The 21,074-nt window shown below is 32.0% G+C and overlaps 1 protein-coding gene across 4 annotated transcripts in view; it reads left to right on the top strand.

Annotated features, from left to right (window-relative positions):
• LOC132732721 (protein polyglycylase TTLL10-like) overlaps positions 1-21,074 on the top strand; it is a 46,090-nt gene that overhangs the window by 9,084 nt on the left and 15,932 nt on the right. The window contains exon 1 of one of the 4 annotated variants that reach the window (XM_060719197.1): positions 70-531. The exons of 1 other annotated variant lie outside the window; for it this stretch is intronic. In XM_060719197.1, coding sequence (XP_060575180.1) covers positions 504-531 — 28 coding nt within the window. In that variant the 5' untranslated portion in view covers positions 70-503. Of the gene's footprint in view, positions 1-69; positions 532-17,713; positions 18,125-21,074 lie in introns of those variants that run through there. 2 more of the 4 variants (XM_060719196.1, XM_060719195.1) reach the window with 2 other exon arrangements.

Below are 21,074 nucleotides of genomic sequence, written 5' to 3'. Positions count from 1 at the left end.
GTTGTTAAAGAAGATTAAATTCAAGTACCAATAGATTATATTGCCCAATGATCAGTACTATTTTTTTTTTCGGTACATATTGACACGGTTTTCTTAATAAGCCGATCGTCGATTGTTTCAAGGATATTTAGATATTTGGTTATAATCTTTATCATGGCTCGGATCGTAAATAAATCAGAGGGGTAAAGAAATACTGCAACGTTTGACCTATTTCATTTGTGTTAAATTTGGTCGTTTATTATATGCATACTTCCAAAAATAACCACATGAATTAGGGGAAAAAAATCGTAAAGTTAGAATGTTTTAATGCATAGAAATTTATTGAAATAGGAAATGATGGCTTATTGTTTAAAACTTTTGAAAAGGAGTTAATAATAAAGAAAGGAAGATAATTTAAATGTACATACAGTGACAAAGTAATACAGCAGTTAATAAGTGTGTTAGAGAGAAGCATGGACATTAACATTTCATAATTGCAATGGATCATTAGAAGACAAAAAACAATGGGCAGGAAAAAGAGGAAACGATCAGGTAAATCAGAGAGTACAATTGTGAAGAAAAAAAAGTATAAAGCGGTTAATATAAAAAGCAAAAAAGCCAAAAAAAAAACTGCAAAAAAAAAAGGTTCATCATTTTTTGGGAAATTATCGAAAAAATTATACTGAATGAATAGAAATTAGTTCAGACCATGATCAGATGGCATAGATGTGCAGGATAATGTTGGTCCACACTGGTCGACGGGCACCGTCAGTTACCCACAGTTAATATTCTGTACATATTACATAATCTACACTGAGTTACTAAGTATGTAAGGAATATATACTGTGGGTAACTGAGGATGTTGGGTAGAATTTGTTAATGTTATCTAAGGAAGGTTAGGGTTTAAAGATGGACAAATCTGTAAAGTGATGACCAAAGGTGCCCATGGACGCATTCAGATTTGACCTAAAATATGTTTTATGTTGCTATTTATGTAATATAATATCCTTATATATATATATATAAAAAAATAGGAAAAAGAATTGATTTATAAACACTGTGAATATAACAATTTTTTGATTTTTATGTGTTTCTATTTTGAATTCTTTAACATATGGATATTTTATTACATGAATAACAAACTTAAGATAAAACATATTTTAGGTCAAATCTGAATGTGACTCATGATTATATGTTACAGATAATGAGATATCAATTTTTAACTTAATAAACTAGGTTAGATAAGATTTCAGTCAAATGTTTACACACAAACAGATTAAACTTTAATTTAAAAATCTCTGGTTTACATAATGTTTGAAATTTACCATAAATGTATAAAACAGTTTGATCCCAAATCAAATTGTTTATACCCCATTGTATAGATAATAACTTTTTCTCTTTCTAATTTGACTGAAGCTGTTACAGAAGTATCCTTTTATTATGCTCCCCAAAAAATTTCGGGGGAGCATATAGTCGTCGGGTTGTCCGTCCGTACGTACGTACGTACGCACGTACGTACGTACGTATGTCCATCTTGTCCGGCCCATAACTTTGTTATTTGAAGTCGGATTTTAAAACTATTTCACAGAAATGATCACCATATTGAGACGACGTGTCGCGTGCAACATTTGGGTCACTACCTTGAAGGTCAAGGTCACAGCATGACCTTGCAGCAAAATCGTGTCCGGTCCATAACTTCATTATTTGAAGCCGGATTTTAAAAATATTTCACAGAAATGATCACCATATTGAGATGATGTGTCGCTAATAACATTTGGGTTGCTACCTTGAAGGTCAAGGTCACAGCATGACCTTGCAGCAAAATCGTGTCCGGCCCATTACTTTGTTATTTGAAGTCAGATTTTAAAACTTTTTTCACAGAAATGATCACCATATTGAGACGACGTGTCACGCGCAACATTTGGGTCGCTACTTTGAAGGTCAAGGTCACAGCATGACCTTGCAGCAAAATCATGTCCGGTCCATAACTTTGTTATTTGAAGTCAGATTTTAAAAATATTTCACAGAAATGATCACCATATCGACACGATGTGTCGCGCGCAACATCTGGGTTGCTTCCTTGAAAGTCAAGGTCACAGCATGACCTTGCAGCAAAATTGTGTCCGGCCCATAACTTCATTATTTGAAGTCGGATTTTAAAACTTCTTCACAGAAATAATCACCATATTGAGACGATGTGTCGCGCGCAACATTTGGGTCGCTACCTTGAAGGTCAAGGTCACAGCATGACCTTGCAGCAAAATCGTGTCTGGCCCATTACTTTGTTATTTGAAGTCGGATTTTAAAACTTTTTCACAGAAATGATCACCATATTGAGACGACGTGTCACGCGCAACATTTGGGTCCCTACCTTGAAGGTCAAGGTCACAGCATGACCTTGCAGCAAAATCGTGTCTGGTCCATAACTTTGTTATTTGAAGTCAGATTTTAAAAATATTTCATAGAAATGATCACCATATTGAGATGACGTGTCATGCGCAACATCTGGGTCGCTTCCTTGAAGGTCAAGGTCACAGCATGACCTTGCAGCAAAATAGTGTACGGCACATAACTTCATTATTTGAAGTCGGATTTTACAACTATTTCACAGAAATGATCACCTCAATGAGATATTGTGTCACGAGCAACATTTGGGTCGCTACCTTGAAGGTCAAGGTCACAGCATGACCTTGCAGCAAAATCGTGTCCGGCCCATAACTTTGTTACTGGAAGTGGGATTTAACAACTATTTCACAGAGATGATCACCATATTGAATCGACGTGCTGCATGCAACATTTGGGTCCCTACCTTGAAGGTCAAGGTCACAGCATGACCTTGCAGCAAAATCATGTCCGGCGCATTACTTCGTTATTTGAAGTCGGATTTTACAACTATTTCACAAAAATGATCACCATATTGAGACAATGTGTTATGCACAATATTTGGGTTGTTTTTACACTTTGAACTTTGTCTGTGCAAAACAAGAGGTATACCTTCCTGTGTCCAAAACCTATTCGGGGAGCATCACCCGGTTCAACCGGCTCTTGTTTATTTAAGAAATAAATGTTGTTGATTCTTTTGTTGGTGGGGCAAGGGGGGTGTTATGTTGGGGCAGCAGTGTTTGTATGTTGGGTGGCAGTTGGAGGTTACAGGATAATTTTTAAATAAGGGAAAAAATATAGCTTACGTGATTTAGGCATATCTTAACCAGGGTATCCCGAGTACAATCCTACTGATGCACATTCATGCAGCCATGTGTCCTCATAACATTAACACTAATTCTGATATTAATAAGCACAATTTACTTGGAAGCAGACTTAATATAAAATTAATATATATAACTGCTTCAATGGCCTTAGAATAAATATACATGATTTAATGTAAGAAAAGAATGAAAAATGCTGGGCAATCAAAAGTAAATAATCTGGTCAGCTCCTACAGGCATGCAGTTTGTACTGCCTGATGGGTCTACTGTGACTCACAAGGTCAAAGAAGAGCTCAGAGGCTTTGTTTTTCTCTCACTGGCCACCCAGTGAATATTAAAGATAAGTGTCAGTGTTTTAGCACAATGCCAGCTGAGTGGCAAAAGTATCAGTTTGAAATTTAAAAAAAAAAAAGATTGAAAAGACTCATCATATTGTATCTTTCTTTTCAAAATAATGATATTTTTAAATGACATAATTATGTTTGAATGCAAACAAATTCATATTTATTTCACCCACTTTATATTTAAATATAAATCCAAGGCTTCTTGAAATTTGACACTAAATGGACATAAAGTACTAAAGAAATATTTAGCAATCTTTGAATCAAGAATGATAAGGCAAATTTATCTTTAAATATTTAACCATCTATATTGTGTCAAACCACTAAATATGATCTTAATGATTTTGATTTTAAAGATTTTCAATAGAAATACATTAAACTGAAATACTGATATCTCACCAGATCAACAATTTTTAATGATCCGGTGTTTAAACCCTTTACTTGAGCTTAATTGATATAATGGTTTTGCCCTTCTGTGTGTGTGTTTAGAAAAGTCTGTTCATTTTAAAATTGTATTTTAGTTCCTGTTAAGACTGCATGGATGTACAGGCTGGCCTGGCTGTATAATGGTGGCCTGGCTCTATAATGGGTACAAAGGCAAGTCATTTCCAGTTCCAGCAGGCTCAGGGTTAATCTTGGGCAGGCCAATTCATTAAGTCTTACACTTCTAGCTTGAAACTTTGGCATATTTTTTAGGCATGAGTGTCTGACCTCAGGCTTGAAAGTCCACCCTCAGACATTGGCATCAGGCATTGGTTTTTTGAGTATCAAACCTCAGGCATTTGACTTATAACAGCAGACATGAGTATTTTTAGCCTCAGTATTTGTACTGAACCTCTGGGATATCAGCTTTGTACTGAACCTTGTTATTCCCAAGTATTTTCATTATACCTCAGACATGATTATCAAACCAGACTTGATGGATCTCTGGGTTTTCAGTATTGAACCTACATGTCTTTGTCAATTGTCCCTCTGTCTGAGGAATGAAAATCAATCTTATTACCGGTAATATTTTAGACTTTGTACTGTAATGTTCTGCACCTAAGGCATATTAAGTTAAATACCAGTATTTTATTAGACCTATGGCATGGTATTAAACAATTCTTGGTGTGTACTCCAAGACTTTGCTTTGGACATTCTTCTAAAAGATTTATCATAAGTTGTTAAGATAAAAATGATGAAAATTTGCCAGAAAAAAACAGAAAAAATCCTACTTTTTGAGAGTTTTGATTACTAAATTAATATTAGGCCGGTGAATGTATGGACTAGACATGGTTCCATATTGGATGTTAGGCAGGAATGTTAAATTAATGTCTTGTATTGAACATTATATATCACAATGATTGACATCAATTAATTAATATTTGTTTTGTATTAAACAATATAAACTTCAAGGGTTGGTATCACAAACAAGTTTAAAACAAGATAAGTAATCTATATCATATTAAAATCGTTGGCAGGAAAAATTTCATTCATTAATTTGGTCCAAATTTTAGAAAAAGCTTAAAGGGACTCCACTGAGGTTTTTTTGGCAAAATGGGACTTGACATAAATTTGAATGGCCTATTTGATGTACGGGTATACACCAATAACGTTAGTGCAATTTTTATGGTCATTTGCTTAGCCAACTCTGTTTTTCCAGAATGATTATATGTATCTTAATTGTGAAAAATAACCCAAAATTGAAAAGCATTGCAATGCTTTTCACTCAAATCAATCTTTAAAGAATAACACAAAAATACTCTGTGTATAGTTCTTCAATATCTGATCTATGTAAGAAATTCAAATTTTATGTTTTTAGGCTTTAGGACCTCAGTGGAGTTCCTTTAAGCATTTAGGTATTAAAAGGGGGTAGTATTCTTTATAACTGGTTATAACAATAATAAACTTTCCCTGGCAACTGTTGAAGTAATTGGTTCTGCATGTTTAAATTTCACTAGCTTATTGTTCCAAGGGTGATCCTATTTTAAATATTTCCAATTTAGTTTTTCAATTAACTTATTATAATATCAGATACTATGAAAGATAATTCTCGGAGATTAGAATGATAATTAGTTGTAATTGGAGTATAAATTATCGGGCAAGATGTTCAGTGCTTTGAGGTGAAACAACTTAAGATTATTAAGATTATCTTATATGATAATGAATATAATTTTTTCACTTTGTATTGATTGGTAATTGATTGTTTTAAAAGGAAATTTTTGTGTTCGTTGAATTATTGAACTGCACAACTGAACTACCTGTTGGAATGAACTAGACTACTTTATACATCACGGTTATTATATAATGCACTTGTCTTTGGAATGTTTGCAGTATCTATGCAATTACACCATATTTTTGTCTCTATAATGTCTGTAATTTGTCTAAGTGACAAAATGTGCTGTAGTTTGACAGCTTTCCTTTGATTTTATTAGGCCTTCTTATAGTCTACTGATCACACTTGGCAAATAAATATCTGTAATAAAATTTTGTCACAATTTGGGAGATTAAATTAATGCAAAAAATGTCACTTAAAAAATGTATCGATTGTAAAAATATATTGATCATCTAGTACATGACAGTGTTTATATTCATTTACCTCTTGTTACGAGCCAGGCGTAACGAGAAAGAAAAGCCAGCAACAAACTTGTAACAATAACAAATTTATTACAGAAAAATTATTAAAGAAAAAATAAAATAACAAATTATCTTTACAAATACCTGAAGTCCAAATAAAAATTACAAATGTCTAGTCTGATCCTGGAATGATCCTTTTTTTAATAGCACAGTTAAATCCAAGTTAAATCCAAGAACACTTTAGAATAAATTCCCACAATAAAATCCACAAGAATAATTAATAATCCAAGCTCCAATAAATCACTTAATTTCCAAGTTGAATAATACTCCAAATATATTGATGACTTAAAAGATCACTGATGACTAAAAAGGTAACTGATGACTTAAAGATAAGATTAATGAAAAATGTCTCCTTATATATATATTAACTAAGAAGTTTCCAGAAAGGTCTATTATGTTCTCAAGTAATCATAATCTAGCAACTTCAACAATAAAGATCATTCCAGAAGTTTCTATCTAAATATAATGCATGAGTTTTCTACAACAGTTAAGAAACTTCTAGTACATACATGTAGTTTATGTTCTAAAAATAGAACAATGATAATATTGGAAATACCAACTGGTCAGATATAAATTATATACATGTAATATGTTGCATACATAACACTTCCCCTCTTCAAGAAAAAGAAATATGAATGAAATGAATATTTCTTTTACATAAATTCAAACAATGTAACTTACAAATAACATAGGAGAAATGTAAAACAATTTTATACATTCATATATATGTGTATTACAAACAATAGCAAACAACAACAAAAAATAACCAATCATATCATATAAATGCTATTACAAACAATAGCAAACAACAACAAAAAAAATAATCAATCATATCATATAAATGTTAAATTTAAAATACTGCAAATAACAGTTTTAGACACGTGAAAGTGCATCAGGGATCAAATTATCTTTCCCTTTAATGTGTCTAATGTCAAGACTATATTCTTGCAAAAATAAGCTCCACCTCAACAACCTTTGATTTTTGTTTTTAAGTTTATGTAAGAAAGTGAGGGGATTGTGATCACTAAAGACAACAACAGGCAACTTTGAAGAAGTTAGATAAACTTCAAAATGTTGAATAGCAAGAATAAGAGCAAGGCACTCTTTCTCTATAGTAGAGTAATTTTTCTGATGTTCATTAAACTTTTTAGAAAAGTAACAAACAGGATGATCAACACCATTGTTGTCTTCTTGGATCAATACACTTCCAGCACCTATGTCACTAGCATCTACAGCTAACTTAAAGTTTTTATTAAAATCTGGTGCCAAGAGAACTGGTGCACTCTTAAGTATGGCTTTAAGGCTGTCAAATGCCATTTGACACTTGTCATTCCAAATGAATTTGTTTCTTTTCTTTAGCAAATTTGTCAATGGTTCTGCAATAACCGAAAAATTATTACAAAATTTACGATAATACCCTGCCATACCAAGAAATCGCATCAGTTGTCTTTTACAAGTAGGCACAGGAAATTCAGAGATAGCTTTGACCTTAGCTTCTATTGGTTTTACTTTACCCTGTCCCACTACATGACCTAAAAATGTTAAAATTGCATGACAAAATTCACTTTTTGCAAGATTAACTGTCAATTTAGCATCACTAAGTCGGTCGAAGAATGCTCGTATAGTTTTGAGATGTTCCTCCCATTCATCAGAGTAGATGATTGCGTCATCAATGTATGCGTCACATCCGTGTAAACCAGATATTACCATGTTTATTAGCCTCTGAAAAGTTGCTGGTGAGTTTTTCATACCAAATGGCATAACTTTATATTGATACAAGCCGTCTGGTGTTACAAAGGCTGATATTTCTTTAGCTCTATCAGTAAGTGGAACTTGCCAGAATCCTTTTAGAAGATCAAACTTTGTTACATACTTTGCTTTTCCAATTTTGTCAATACAGTCATCAATTCTTGGTATAGGAAATGAATCAGTTTTTGTTACAGAGTTCACTTTACGATAATCTGTACACATTCTATATGTTCCATTTGATTTCGGTACAAGAATACATGGAGAGCTGTAATTGCTTTGACTTGGTTCAATAAAGTCATTATCCAATAAATACTGAACTTCTTGTCTTAGGTACTTTTGTTTCACAGGATTTGTTCTATATGGATGCTGTTTTATTGGTTCAGAGTTTTCAAGAATGACGTCATGATGTATTTTGTCAGTTCGTGTGGGAATATCAGGAAATAAGTGTTCATATTCATAAATAAGCTGTTTCAGTTCATCTCGTTTCGACGATTCTAAGTGAGCAAGTTTTTCATCCAGATTTTTCAGAATATCAGAGTTTTCAAGCTTTGCTGAACCAGGATCAGACTTTTCAAAATTTTCATAACTATTAGATTCAACTGAACATTGATTTTGTGGAACAGAGTTTACAAAAGATATAGGTTTACTAATTTCGCTATCTCTGTCAAAATATTCTTTTAACATATTTATGTGACACATTTGTTTTTGCTTTCGCCTCCCAGGAGTATTAATAATATAATTAAGGTCACTGACTTTCTTCTCAATAGTATAAGGACCAAAGTATCTTGCCTGTAATGGTTTTCCAGGTATAGGTAAAAGAGCAAGTACTCTATCACCAGGGTTAAAACTTCTTTCCAGAGCATTCTCATCATACCTTGATTTCATTTTACTTTGTGTTGATTTTAAATTAACCCTAGCTAACTCACATGCATTAGTCAACCTATTTCGAAAATCTGATACATACTGAAGCAAATTTAAAGATATGTTATTTTCAGACAGGAATTTCTCTTTTAGAAGTTTTAAGGGTCCTCGGACAGTGTGACCAAATACTAATTCAAAAGGGCTGAAGCCAAGAGATTCCTGAACAGATTCTCTTACAGCAAATAACAATAAATGGATGCCTTCATCCCAGTCTTTTTCAGTGTCAAAACAATATGACCTTATCATATTTTTCAGAGTCTGGTGAAATCTCTCTAATGCACCTTGACTTTCAGGGTGATAGGCTGAAGACCTATATTGAGTAATTCCTAACTCATGCATGACCTGCTGGAAAATACCAGACATAAAGTTTGACCCTTGATCAGACTGTACTGATTTAGGTAAACCAACAAAAGTGAAAAATTTCACAAGAGCCTTAACAATAGTTTTGGCTTTAATATTCCTTAAAGGAATAGCTTCAGGGAAGCGCGTAGAAGCACACATAATAGTTAATAAGTACTGAGAACCTGATTTAGTTTTTGGTAATGGACCTACACAGTCAATAATAACTCTACTAAAAGGTTCATCAAATGCAGGAATAGGCTGTAAATGAGCTTTAGGTATTGTCTGGTTAGGTTTTCCAACCATCTGACAAGTATGACAAGATTTACAGTACCTAGATACATCTGCTTTAAGGCCAGGCCAATAAAAATGACTGAGAATTTTATGGTAGGTTTTATTAACACCTAAATGACCTGCCATGGGTGTTTCATGAGCCAAGCTTAATATTTCCTGGCGATATGATTTAGGGACCACAATTTGGTGATTAACTGTCCACTCCTCTTCAGCAGGGACATCGGGCGGTCGCCATTTTCTCATTAAAATCCCATTCTTTTCATAATAACAAACAGGGACTTGTAAAGCTTCATCTTCACTAAAAGCCTTTTGAAAAAGGACAGAAATCTCAGGATCATTTTGTTGTTCCTGGATAAGCTGTGACCTTGACAGCGTGTCATGACCTTGATCTTTAGATCTTGGAGTAGAGAAGTCAGATATTGAAAAATCTGTCTGAGTTTCAGGCAGAGTAGGAGTGTGAGAAAAATTTATTTCATCAAAAGACTGACCTATAAAAGTATCAGCTAAGTCAATATCTGAACAAAAATTGTCTTCTTGAATGGCCTTCTTAGCCATAGCTCGAGTAACTGCACATGAAGGGTAAAGGTCAGGAATTTCCTGCTCAATGGGATCAGGTATCTGATCCACACAAGGAGTGTCAGTTACAAGTGGATTAACCACTACCTTATCTCCAGCTAAGTCATTACCTAGCAATAAATGAACACCTTTAAAGGGTAAGAAAGATCTTATACCTACAGCCACCGGCCCAGTTACCAAATCTGAGGACAAATAAATATTATGGAGAGGGACATTAGAAAAACCACACTCTACACCCTGAATAAGGACACTAGATCCAGAAGAAGTCTTCTCAGAAAAAGGCAGTGTATCTGCTAAAATAAGAGATTGAGAAGCTCCTGTGTCTCTTAAAATTGTAATAGGAGTAGGTGGGCAAGTATCACCGATAAGTGACACGGAACCTTCCGAAAGGAATGGTTCATAAATCTCCATTATAGAATCAGACTTGGGTTCTTTGACCTTCAAAATTGCATTGTTATCAATACAAGACTGAGGTTCAGACCTTGAAGTGGTAAGACCTGTGGGTTTGGCCTCATCACGTTGCTGTTGCCTCCTTTTTAAGGTAAAGCAATCAGAAATAAGATGTCCAGTTTTCTTGCAATAATTGCATGTAGGACGAGATAAGGGATTATGACCTTTATGTTCATCAGATGACTTTGGTTTGGGAGTATTTGACTGACTAGATGAGCCAGATAAATTACCAGAACTGAACTTGGAATTAAAATGTGAGGGTGTGGACTTCCCTTTATTTAAAAATGAGACTTTGTGGGTTAAAGAATAATCATCAGCTAGACGGGCAGCTTCTTCCAAAGTTTCTACCTGTTTTTCATCTAAGAAAGATTTAACATCAGAGTGAATGCAACGTTTAAACTCTTCAACTAACATGAGCTGTCTGAGCTTTTCATGATTTTTATTAATTTTCTTAGATAGACACCACCGATCAAAAAGTTGTTCTTTTTCTCTTGCAAATTCGACATGGGTTTGACCAATTTCTTTCTTAGAATTTCTGAATTTTTGCCTGTAGGCCTCTCTGGTACTAACTCATAACCTTTCAGAATTAATTCTTTTACATTATCATAATTAGAGCTTTGTTCGACAGTAAGTTGTGTATAGATTTCACGAGCTTTACCAATTAAGACGCTCTGTAAAAGTAATGTCCAGTGCTCTATTGGCCATTTTAAATTTTCAGCAACCTTTTCAAAATGAAGAAAATACTTATCAACTTCTTTTTCTTGGAAAGGTGGAACAAGCCTAATATTTTTAGTGACATCAAATTTTGAATTTATTCTATGTTCAAACTGATTTGTTCTCTCTTTGATTTCTAATTCTCTCATTCTTAACTGAAATTCTCTCTCTTCTCTTTCTTTTTCTAATTTTCTCTCTTCTCTTTCTTTTTCAAACTGCCTTTCCCTATCTTTTTCTTCCCTTTCTTTTTCTAACAGTCTTTCTTTTTCTTTTTCTAACTGTCTTTCTTCCCTTTCTTTTTCTAACTGTGCCTTTCTTCCCTTTCTTTTTCTAATTGCATTTTTTCTAGTTCAAATTTAAATTGAAGTTCAAGCTCTTTTATCTTAATTTCTGGGTTTGTTTCAACAATCAGAGAAAGTGCATCTTGTCCAAAAATATCCTCATCCACAAAATAATGAATCAGAAGATTTTTAATTTCTTGTTTACGCATTGAAGATTTAATTTCTAATAAATTATAACTTTTTTGCAAGATCGAGCAAATCAGTTTTCTTTAGCCAAATCTAATACCTCCTGGGAAGGGTCAGCTACAAACTTTTCTAAATTAAAAGACATGACTGCTTGCTGCTGGTTTTAAACTCAGAAAGTGATGTGTTTCAAAAATTCAAAATGAAAGGTACACTTAATAGAACAACTATGATATCTACTCAGATGAGTAAATACGGTAATAATAAAATGTAGAATAAATGGTAATAATTTCCAATAATGTAGCCAAAAAGAAATATTCAATCCCGGACGAGCCCCCAATTTCTGTTACGAGCCAGGCGTAACGAGAAAAGAAAAAGCCAGCAACAAACTTGTAACAATAACAAATTTATTACAGAAAAATTATTAAAGAAAAAATAAAATAACAAATTATCTTTACAAATACCTGAAGTCCAAATAAAAATTACAAATGTCTAGTCTGATCCTGGAATGATCCTTTTTTAATAGCACAGTTAAATCCAAGTTAAATCCAAGAACACTTTAGAATAAATTCCCACAATAAAATCCACAAGAATAATTAATAATCCAAGCTCCAATAAATCACTTAATTTCCAAGTTGAATAATACTCCAAATATATTGATGACTTAAAAGATCACTGATGACTAAAAAGGTAACTGATGACTTAAAGATAAGATTAATGAAAAATGTCTCCTTATATATATTAACTAAGAAGTTTCCAGAAAGGTCTATTATGTTCTCAAGTAATCATAATCTAGCAACTTCAACAATAAAGAATCATTCCAGAAGTTTCTATCTAAATATAATGCATGAGTTTTCTACAACAGTTAAGAAACTTCTAGTACATACATGTAGTTTATGTTCTAAAAATAGAACAATGATAATATTGGAAATACCAACTGGTCAGATATAAATTATATACATGTAATATGTTGCATACATAACACTCTTGCTTTTTTTTTTAAAAAAGACTGGTCCAATATTGAATTTAGACTTGTTCATTATTGATTTAAGGAATTTCAAAATAAAATTGATTACAAAAATTTAACAATCAATAGTGTGTGTTTGAGCCACATGAAAGTTCATGACAAGCTGGACTGACTGTTACTAAGTTCCCAGGTTTCCAAAACATTATAAGCCACTTTTTCAAAAAATTTTCTTTAAATGTCTGACTCAGCATAATGATTATTAAATTATTAATACATGTAGATTATATATAATATATATATAGTTTTAGCACAAGCTTCACTTTACTCATTGGCAACCAAACTTAGGATGAGACCCAGACCCTAAGGGAAAAATTAATACAGCCAATTTATTATTTTTATGATAATCTTAGATCTATATATAGTCAATATGGCAAAATTGTGTTCGAGTTTAAAGCTGCATGCCTCCAGATGAGCCTAAAATATTTCAATGAAATCTTTTAAAAAGATTTTAGTAAAATTAAACCAACATCAACATTTAAGTAATGTGCAATTAATGATTGATTTTTCAGTATCATGCATAACCATATTTTACATGTAAACAATATATCTTATTTAGAAATGAGAATTTAGAGTGCAAAAAATTTAGGACCTATGAAAATATATTTTGTTATATATTTTTCATTGTCTAGTCTAGGAAACAAAATTCTATTCCTCACTTATTTTCATATTAATGTCTCACTATGGAACTAACTTCATGTTGCTGAGGATTTCATTTGGGTTATTTTCTATTGTGCAAAGAGGTCTTAATGGAGATATTCATACCTGTCATTGTTTAAATTTGCTAAAAATGGAAGCCAAACTCCTTTTCGTGGACCTTGTAAAACCTCATTTATTCAATGCATTGAACCAATAATCCTATTGGTTCATTTTTCATTCAATATTTATTGAAACGTACATGTATATTATTCAATATATTGGTCGCCAACTGTGCTCTAACAAACTTAACAAGCTACTTATTGGTTACTATTTAATAATTGCTTGTTGTACACATGAGAATTTCCCTAGTTAAACAATATCTCTATTCATAACCCCATTTAAATACCCTTCCTTTTTTTCATAACAAAGCTTGAAATATGGATTTTAAAAAAACCCATAACATATGCAGAAAGTTCAACCAGTTGTATATCTTATTTAAAGAGAGCTTAATAGTTAGGGTTATTATTGAATAGACAAACATTCAATATGAATAACAAATTCGAATTTTTAATATCGCAGACCAATTTATAAATTTGTAAACATTGTCGCCCCGTTGAAAAAATAATATTCGCCACTTGTCGAATTCATACATTAGTGTTAGAGTAAAGGTGTTGGGTCGTAACATAAGTTTTTTTAATAACATGCAAATGAAATAGAAAATTCATACGAGGGTTCATATATACATTTGTTAAAAAGAGGCATAATATATAACATGGAATATATACAAGCCGAGGATATTACAAATTCGTGTTAATCCGAAGGTTTTTGTATTGAATAATTTTAAAACTTGCATTGTTTAATCTCTGATTAGTCGGGATCTCTGATTTGACGGGGGGTTAATCAACTTATTAAAATGAAAGGATATTATAGTGACTCTCAATAGGAGCTAAAATCTGCAAGCCTGTTATGTCTTTCTACAGTAGGAAATGGTGGTCGTTGTGTACTCTTGGTTGACGCAAGGCATTCAAAGGTACGGAACTCTTGGATTTTTCAGCTTTTTCTTCTTCCTATTGATAGCTCTCTCTCTCTCTCTCTGTCAAAATTCATAGGGCAGTTATTGTTTTTATGGAAAAGAGTATAGACATGATTTTAAAAATATTTTTTTCGGGCATGCTGCCTTAGGATCAGTCAGTTTTACTCTTTGATGCGACAATTTTTGCAAGGGCGAATTATTCAATATGGGCACTATTTATTTATTCTTATGTATAATGAGGTGGCAATTAATTGTCTTATTGTTGAGTGCGAAGTATCATATGCCAGGTTAACAGAGTGAAGTGTTCTTGTTTGCTTGGATTTTTCATAATAGGTATCTAAGTTTAATATGTATTTGGGTATTCACTGGTAGGAAAGTTTATCTGAAATCTGTGAGTAATCAATTTTTATACTAGTTGATCTTAAATCTGTGAGCAATCAATTTTTTTACCAGTTGATCCTAAATCTGTGAGTAATGAATTTTTATACCAGTTTATCTTATATCTGTGAGTAATCAATTTTTATGCCAATTGATCTTAAATTTGTGAGTAATCAATTTTTATACAAGTAGATCTTAAATCTATGAGTTATCAATTTTTATGCCAGTTGATCTTTAATGTGTAATCAATTTATACCAGTCGATCTTAAATCTGTGAGTAATTTATTTTTATACCAGTTGATCTTAAACCTTTGAGTTATCAATTTTTATACCAGTTGATCTTAAATCTGTGAGTAATCAATTTTTATACAAGTAGATCTTAAATATGTAATCAATTCTTATACCAGTTGGTCTTAAATCTGTGAGTAATCAATTTTTATACCAGTTGATCTTAAATCTGTGAGTAATCAATTTTTATACAAGTAGATCTTAAATCTGTGAGTAATCAATTTTTATGCCAGTTGATCTTAAATATGTAATCAATTCTTATACCAGTTGGTCTTAAATCTGTGAGTAATTTATTTTTATACCAGTAATTGATCTTAAATCTATTATTTTTATAAGAAATAATTTTTTAATCAACTTATTAAAATGAAAGGATATTGTAGTAATTATCAAAGGAGTAAATCTGCATAAATAACGCTAGTTATGTATTCTACAGTACCGAAAAGGTGGTTGTGTAACTCTTGTGACGCGAGATTAAGTATCGTACTTAGATTTATTTTCTTCGAGTCTTATATTGATAAAAGTCTTGTGAAATTCATAGGACTTATTTTTTATGAAAGGTGGATGTCAGCTCGAATGATTTTTAAGATTTTTTTCGAAATGCTTCTGGGATATAACAGTTATGGCTTTGAGAAATGTTTGCAAGGACAATTTTTAATTGGCAATGTTTTTTTAGATTCTATTATGAGTGGCGAAAATTCATATTAAGCGAATATTATCCATACAAGTGGAAGTGTGCTTGTTTCTGGATTTTTGAGATCTATCTTCATAATGGTATCTAGTTAATATTTTTACTACGCTTAATCTTGAGGTAATCAATTTTATACGCAGTTGATTTTAAATCTGTGAGTAATTAATTTGATACCAGTTGGTCTTATAATCTGTGAGTAATCAATTTTTATACCAGTTGATCCTAAATCTGTGAGTTATCAATTTTAATAATAGTTGATCCAAAATCTGTGAGTAATCAATTTTTATGCCAGTAGATCTTAAATCTGTGAGTAATAAATTTTTATGCCAGTTGATCTTAAATGTGTAATCAATTTTAATACCAGTTGGTCTTAAATCTGTGAGTAATCAATTTTATACCAGTTGATCTTAAATGTGTAATCAATTTTAATACCAGTTGGTCTTAAATCTGTGAGTAATCAATTTTATACCAGTTGATCTTAAATGTGTAATCAATTTTAATACCAGTTGGTCTTAAATCTGTGAGTGATCAATTTTAATACCAGTTGGTCTTAAATCTTTTGGTAACTATTAAATTTTCATACCAGTTGACCTTAAATCTGTTATTTTCATATTAGTAATCAATTTTTATACCAGTTGATCTAAAATGTGTAATAAATTTTTATTGAACTTAAATCTCCGAGCAGTCAATCTTTAACCCAGTTGATCTTTAATGCATAATCAATTTATTAAAATATTAACTATATACTTTTCATTGTTACATAAATAATTGTATCATTGCTAATTGCAAAACCACAAAGTTTTGGTGAAAATGGACATGTATATATGTTTAAGCTTAAGAAATTATTTTGACTCGAGTCTTATAGTCGATATAATTTCTGAAAATATAGTGGCAGGCTGAATTAAGTGCTAATATTAGTGTGATTGAGTGTACCAGTTTAATAATAACTCACCCAATATTGCAACTTTACATGTTTTGATGCAGACTTATGAATGATTGCATGCCTTAATGTCGCCTATGTAAAGCTGATGTCAGCCTGACGGTACACCCATAATGTCTGATCAGACACTGCACTGTTTGTTGTGTATATTCTGTCAGATACAAGGCAATATTTATTTTGCATAATGATACATTACACTTAATATCATTTTACATAAAGATACATTGCACTTTAATTGTTTTACTTAAAAATGCTTTGCACTTTATTATTTTAGATAAAGATACATTACACTTTATTATTTTACATAAAGATAATTGCAAATAAAAGTACAATTGCACTTTATAATTTTTATACATAAAGATACAATTAATGCACTTTATTATTTTACATAAAGATACATTGATTGCATTTTATTATTTCACATAAAGATACATTTCACTTCATCATTTAACATAAAAATTCATTGCACTTTTTTATTATTTTACATAAAGATACAACTTGAGACACTTTATCATTTTACATAAAGATACACAATACAATGTATTAATTTATATAAAGTAACATTGCAGTTTACTTTTTTACATAAAGATACATAATGCTCATTATCATTTTACATAAAAAACATTGCACTTTATTATTCTACATTTGTTGATTGATATAATTATATTACAAAGATTAGTTATGCAACAATCTATTTATTTACTAGTAAATTGTAAACCCCCTTAATGATAAGAATGAACAGTTCCAAATTCAAAACTGGGCAAGTCCATTTTACAGTTTACAGGGTAACAATTGTATAATCTTTATGTGCAATTCAACACTCATAATTCAGTGGAATTTCAACTTTAATTTTTACTTTTATAAGCAAATTAACTAGTATATAAAAGAAAACACCCAAGCATGGCATAATGGAAAACCGTTGGAAATTAAATGCGGACTAAGCTATAAATGAAAAATACAGAGAAGCTCTCGGGAGGCATACGTATAAACGCGTGTTATTTAACACCATTTATATATGATTGTTAAATCAATTATTTGCAATAGGATAATATACGGAACCCTCCGTCCCAATTCATTAGCGTGCTATCTGATATTTTAAAACCAGTCATTTGACAGTTGTCATAAATTGTTTTCTTTCCTATATTTCGCCTCATGGTATTGAACTGATTTGTTTTTCAGTGTTCATGAAAGCTGGTTATTGTAAGAATGGTGTTATGTTTGTATAATTCACAATAATGGCATTTCGCTTTAAAAAGTGAAATATTTATTTTTTGTGTTATTGAATCTTCTGCTTATAATCTAATGGGGTTTCTAATGAAATTTGTTCGATAGTTGCTATGGATGAGAGGATAGGTGTTTTAAAACTACCGCTAATATGGCGGGTGAAGACCGTTTGTCCATTTAACGACAGGCTTATGGTGAACGGGAAAAATATGCGGCGTTATTTAACGGAAAGGGGAGTTTTACCAATTTGCAATGATTTAGGTAGGCTTAATAACATTTCTTGTTTGTGGTTTGCTTTTTTTTCTTTGTTTTGCTTTTATGTTTAGGTATAATTGTTTAGAGGTAATATTGTACAAAAAAAGTATTTAAATTGCACAGAGCATCATGATATAGTTGCTTTTCAGAGAATTCTTGTGCAACAGAGAACTGATTTCATTTATTTGTACTATTAGCACATAAGAAATCGTGTTTCAAAGTAGCTTTGAAATTTGCTTCACATTTTAAGACAATGATTCTAAAATATCATAATTATGTTTTGATGTTACTAGAAATTGAGCAAGATTTGTACAACCTTTAAGCTACAGTCTCACTTACATCCCGGCAGAGCCCCGGTAGACATCCGGGGTGATCCGGGAACGATCGGGGTACGACCGGGAACAAATGGGGTACATCCGTAACTCTGCCCGCAACGTCCTGGATGATCTACCGGGGCTCTTCCGGCATCATCAGGGAACAACCGGGGAAGCACCGGCATGATCCGTACCTTCACCTGGGCTCTGCCTGGATGATCCGGAGCACATCCTGGGTGGTTAGTAGGGAACTACCGTAGTGCTGCCGGGGTAAGTGTGACCGCAAAAATAATTTGATCCCGGATCGTCCCGGATCATCCCGGTAACTTATCTGGATGGTCCTGGGCTCTGCCGGGAGGAAGTGAGACCGAGGCTTTAAGTTAAAATGAATATACATTTACATGTAACTTGATCTGTGTTGTAAATGAAATTACATTCTATTTTAATGGACCCTCTCTGTCACTGCAATCATGTTAAGGTTGCCTGCAAGGGATAACTTAAGATCCCGTCACTGTCCAGTTCCAGGGACTTTTGAATTTCTGCTATATGAAGAGATGTATCCAGCTACCTGATATAAAGTCTTTTGCTCTACTAAGATGGCCCCTTGCTTGACAGTGCAAAGAGGTACATTTGAGGTCTTCCAGTCCTTCACTAAAGTTTGGAATTTAAGGCAGCTTAATGACCTTAATTTATATTGTTAATGGGGCTTAAAACCCAACAAAAAATAATGATAATATCATATATTTTTGTTACAAAGAAATCCATTCATATTTAGACTTAAACCTCTAGATAATGTAATAAACCATTAAAAAAGACCCTGATTAAGTTTCAAAATAATTAACCGACAGAAATATTATTGATAACTCATACTCTCAAGGTTTGATAAGAGTAAAACTTAGATAAATTACACTAAAAAATTATGGTAAAATTCATACAATGGTCTTGCCTTGCTTTTAGACTGGAACTCCTTTTTTGCATAACAGTGAGTTAAATGTTTAAACAAAATGTTTAAATAATTGTCCGACGATATTAATTTCAAAATGCAGAAATATTATAATTCAGCAAACAGCAGTTAAATGATTTAAGTGTGGTCAACTTCATTGATATACAGACTGACCATCATATAAGTTCTAAACTAGATTAGGGCGAGTCATTCTTGGTACCAGTGTAAGCATTCACAGATTCTGACTTTTAAAGGCTCATTATGCCCCAAAATGTGTTTGTTTTTGTATCTCAGAAGATTTTTATTTTTTGTGTTCTGGACCTGTTAAAGTTTCCTAAGTAATTTATCTGAACCACGTTTTGCTTCTGTTGCAATTTCTGGCAGTATTTAGTAAGGATATAGTGATTTTTTATTTTATTTGGAAGTCAAAATACTATTTATGGCTACATTTATGACAAATTATTTCACATTACACACTTTTTTCTTTAGATAACAAACCTGAAACATGCTTTTAAACTATTATTTAAATGTTGTAATATTCATCTGTGTACCCTTCCTAAAGAAGGAAAAAAAGAATAGTTTCTGAGGCATAATGTGTCTTTAAAGAGGTCCTAGTCATAATATAAATTTTAATAATTTTTAGTCAACTGATACCAAATAATATTGTGAGTTTAGTTCTAAAAGATAACATTTAAAAATATGCACAAATATCAATTTGAAATTTATCTAAGGCTTTAGTGCTAAAAGTGGTTAAAAAGCAGATGAAATGTTGGAGCACATACAACAGTTTTGCATCATGCCCTTGTTGTTTATGTTTTTTTAATCATAGAACTATACATACATAACAGAAAGTAAAAAGGCTATTGAACTTGGATTAAACTTCAAGATGTTAAGTTTGACCTTCTTTTATGTACAAATTCAAAAGAATATTTGGCCTTTAGAGAGTATTTATAAATTATTAGTGCTTAACTTTTATAGAAATGTACAAGAAGTACAAATACATGTAAGAAAGTACCATAAATGTACTGGATAACATGAAATATTCATTAAGAGCTTGGCATTCTTCTATACATTGAAGTAATATAGTCATAATTACACCATGCAACACTGTTGTAACTTTATTATTCCTTTGAATTCTACTTGTGTGCCTTTGCCAACAATATAAAGCCTTGCCCGACTCTTGTAAATTTGTGTACTTTACACTGTTGGATCATCTTAACTTTTAGTCTCCCAGACTGTCATATTGAACAGTTCAAAATCCAAATTTCACAAAATTTAAGAATTAAAAAAATAAATCCACTATCAAAACTATTGTTATAGAAAGGTGTTAATAATAACAATAGTTTTGATAGTGGATTTTTTTATCAGTGGTCTTGTAGTACTTAGCCCTCTAGTAAGGATGGATGCTGTAAATTCTAGTTACAATGTTATTGCATTAGATAGTTACAATAGTATTGCGTTAGACACTTAACATAGTAAATGAGTGCAGAAACAAAGTATAATGACACCCCATTGGGAACAATATTGTATTGTAAATATTATTATATTATCAATAAGTTTCATTGGGTTTCTCTATTTTTCCAAGTTCATTTACCAGTATGATACATACATGGACTGGTTGTTAAGTTATTAAAGCTATCAATAATGTAAAAGGGAACCATTCAATACCTCATTGATTGATGTCCGATTAACTCCACTC

Source organism: Ruditapes philippinarum, unplaced genomic scaffold, assembly GCF_026571515.1.
Source record: "Ruditapes philippinarum isolate M1 unplaced genomic scaffold, ASM2657151v2 ctg589_1_1_1_1, whole genome shotgun sequence".
NCBI classification, from domain to species: domain Eukaryota; kingdom Metazoa; phylum Mollusca; class Bivalvia; order Venerida; family Veneridae; genus Ruditapes; species Ruditapes philippinarum.
The sequence above is the reverse complement of the archived record's forward strand: the minus strand, read 5'-3'. Positions and strand labels throughout refer to the sequence as shown.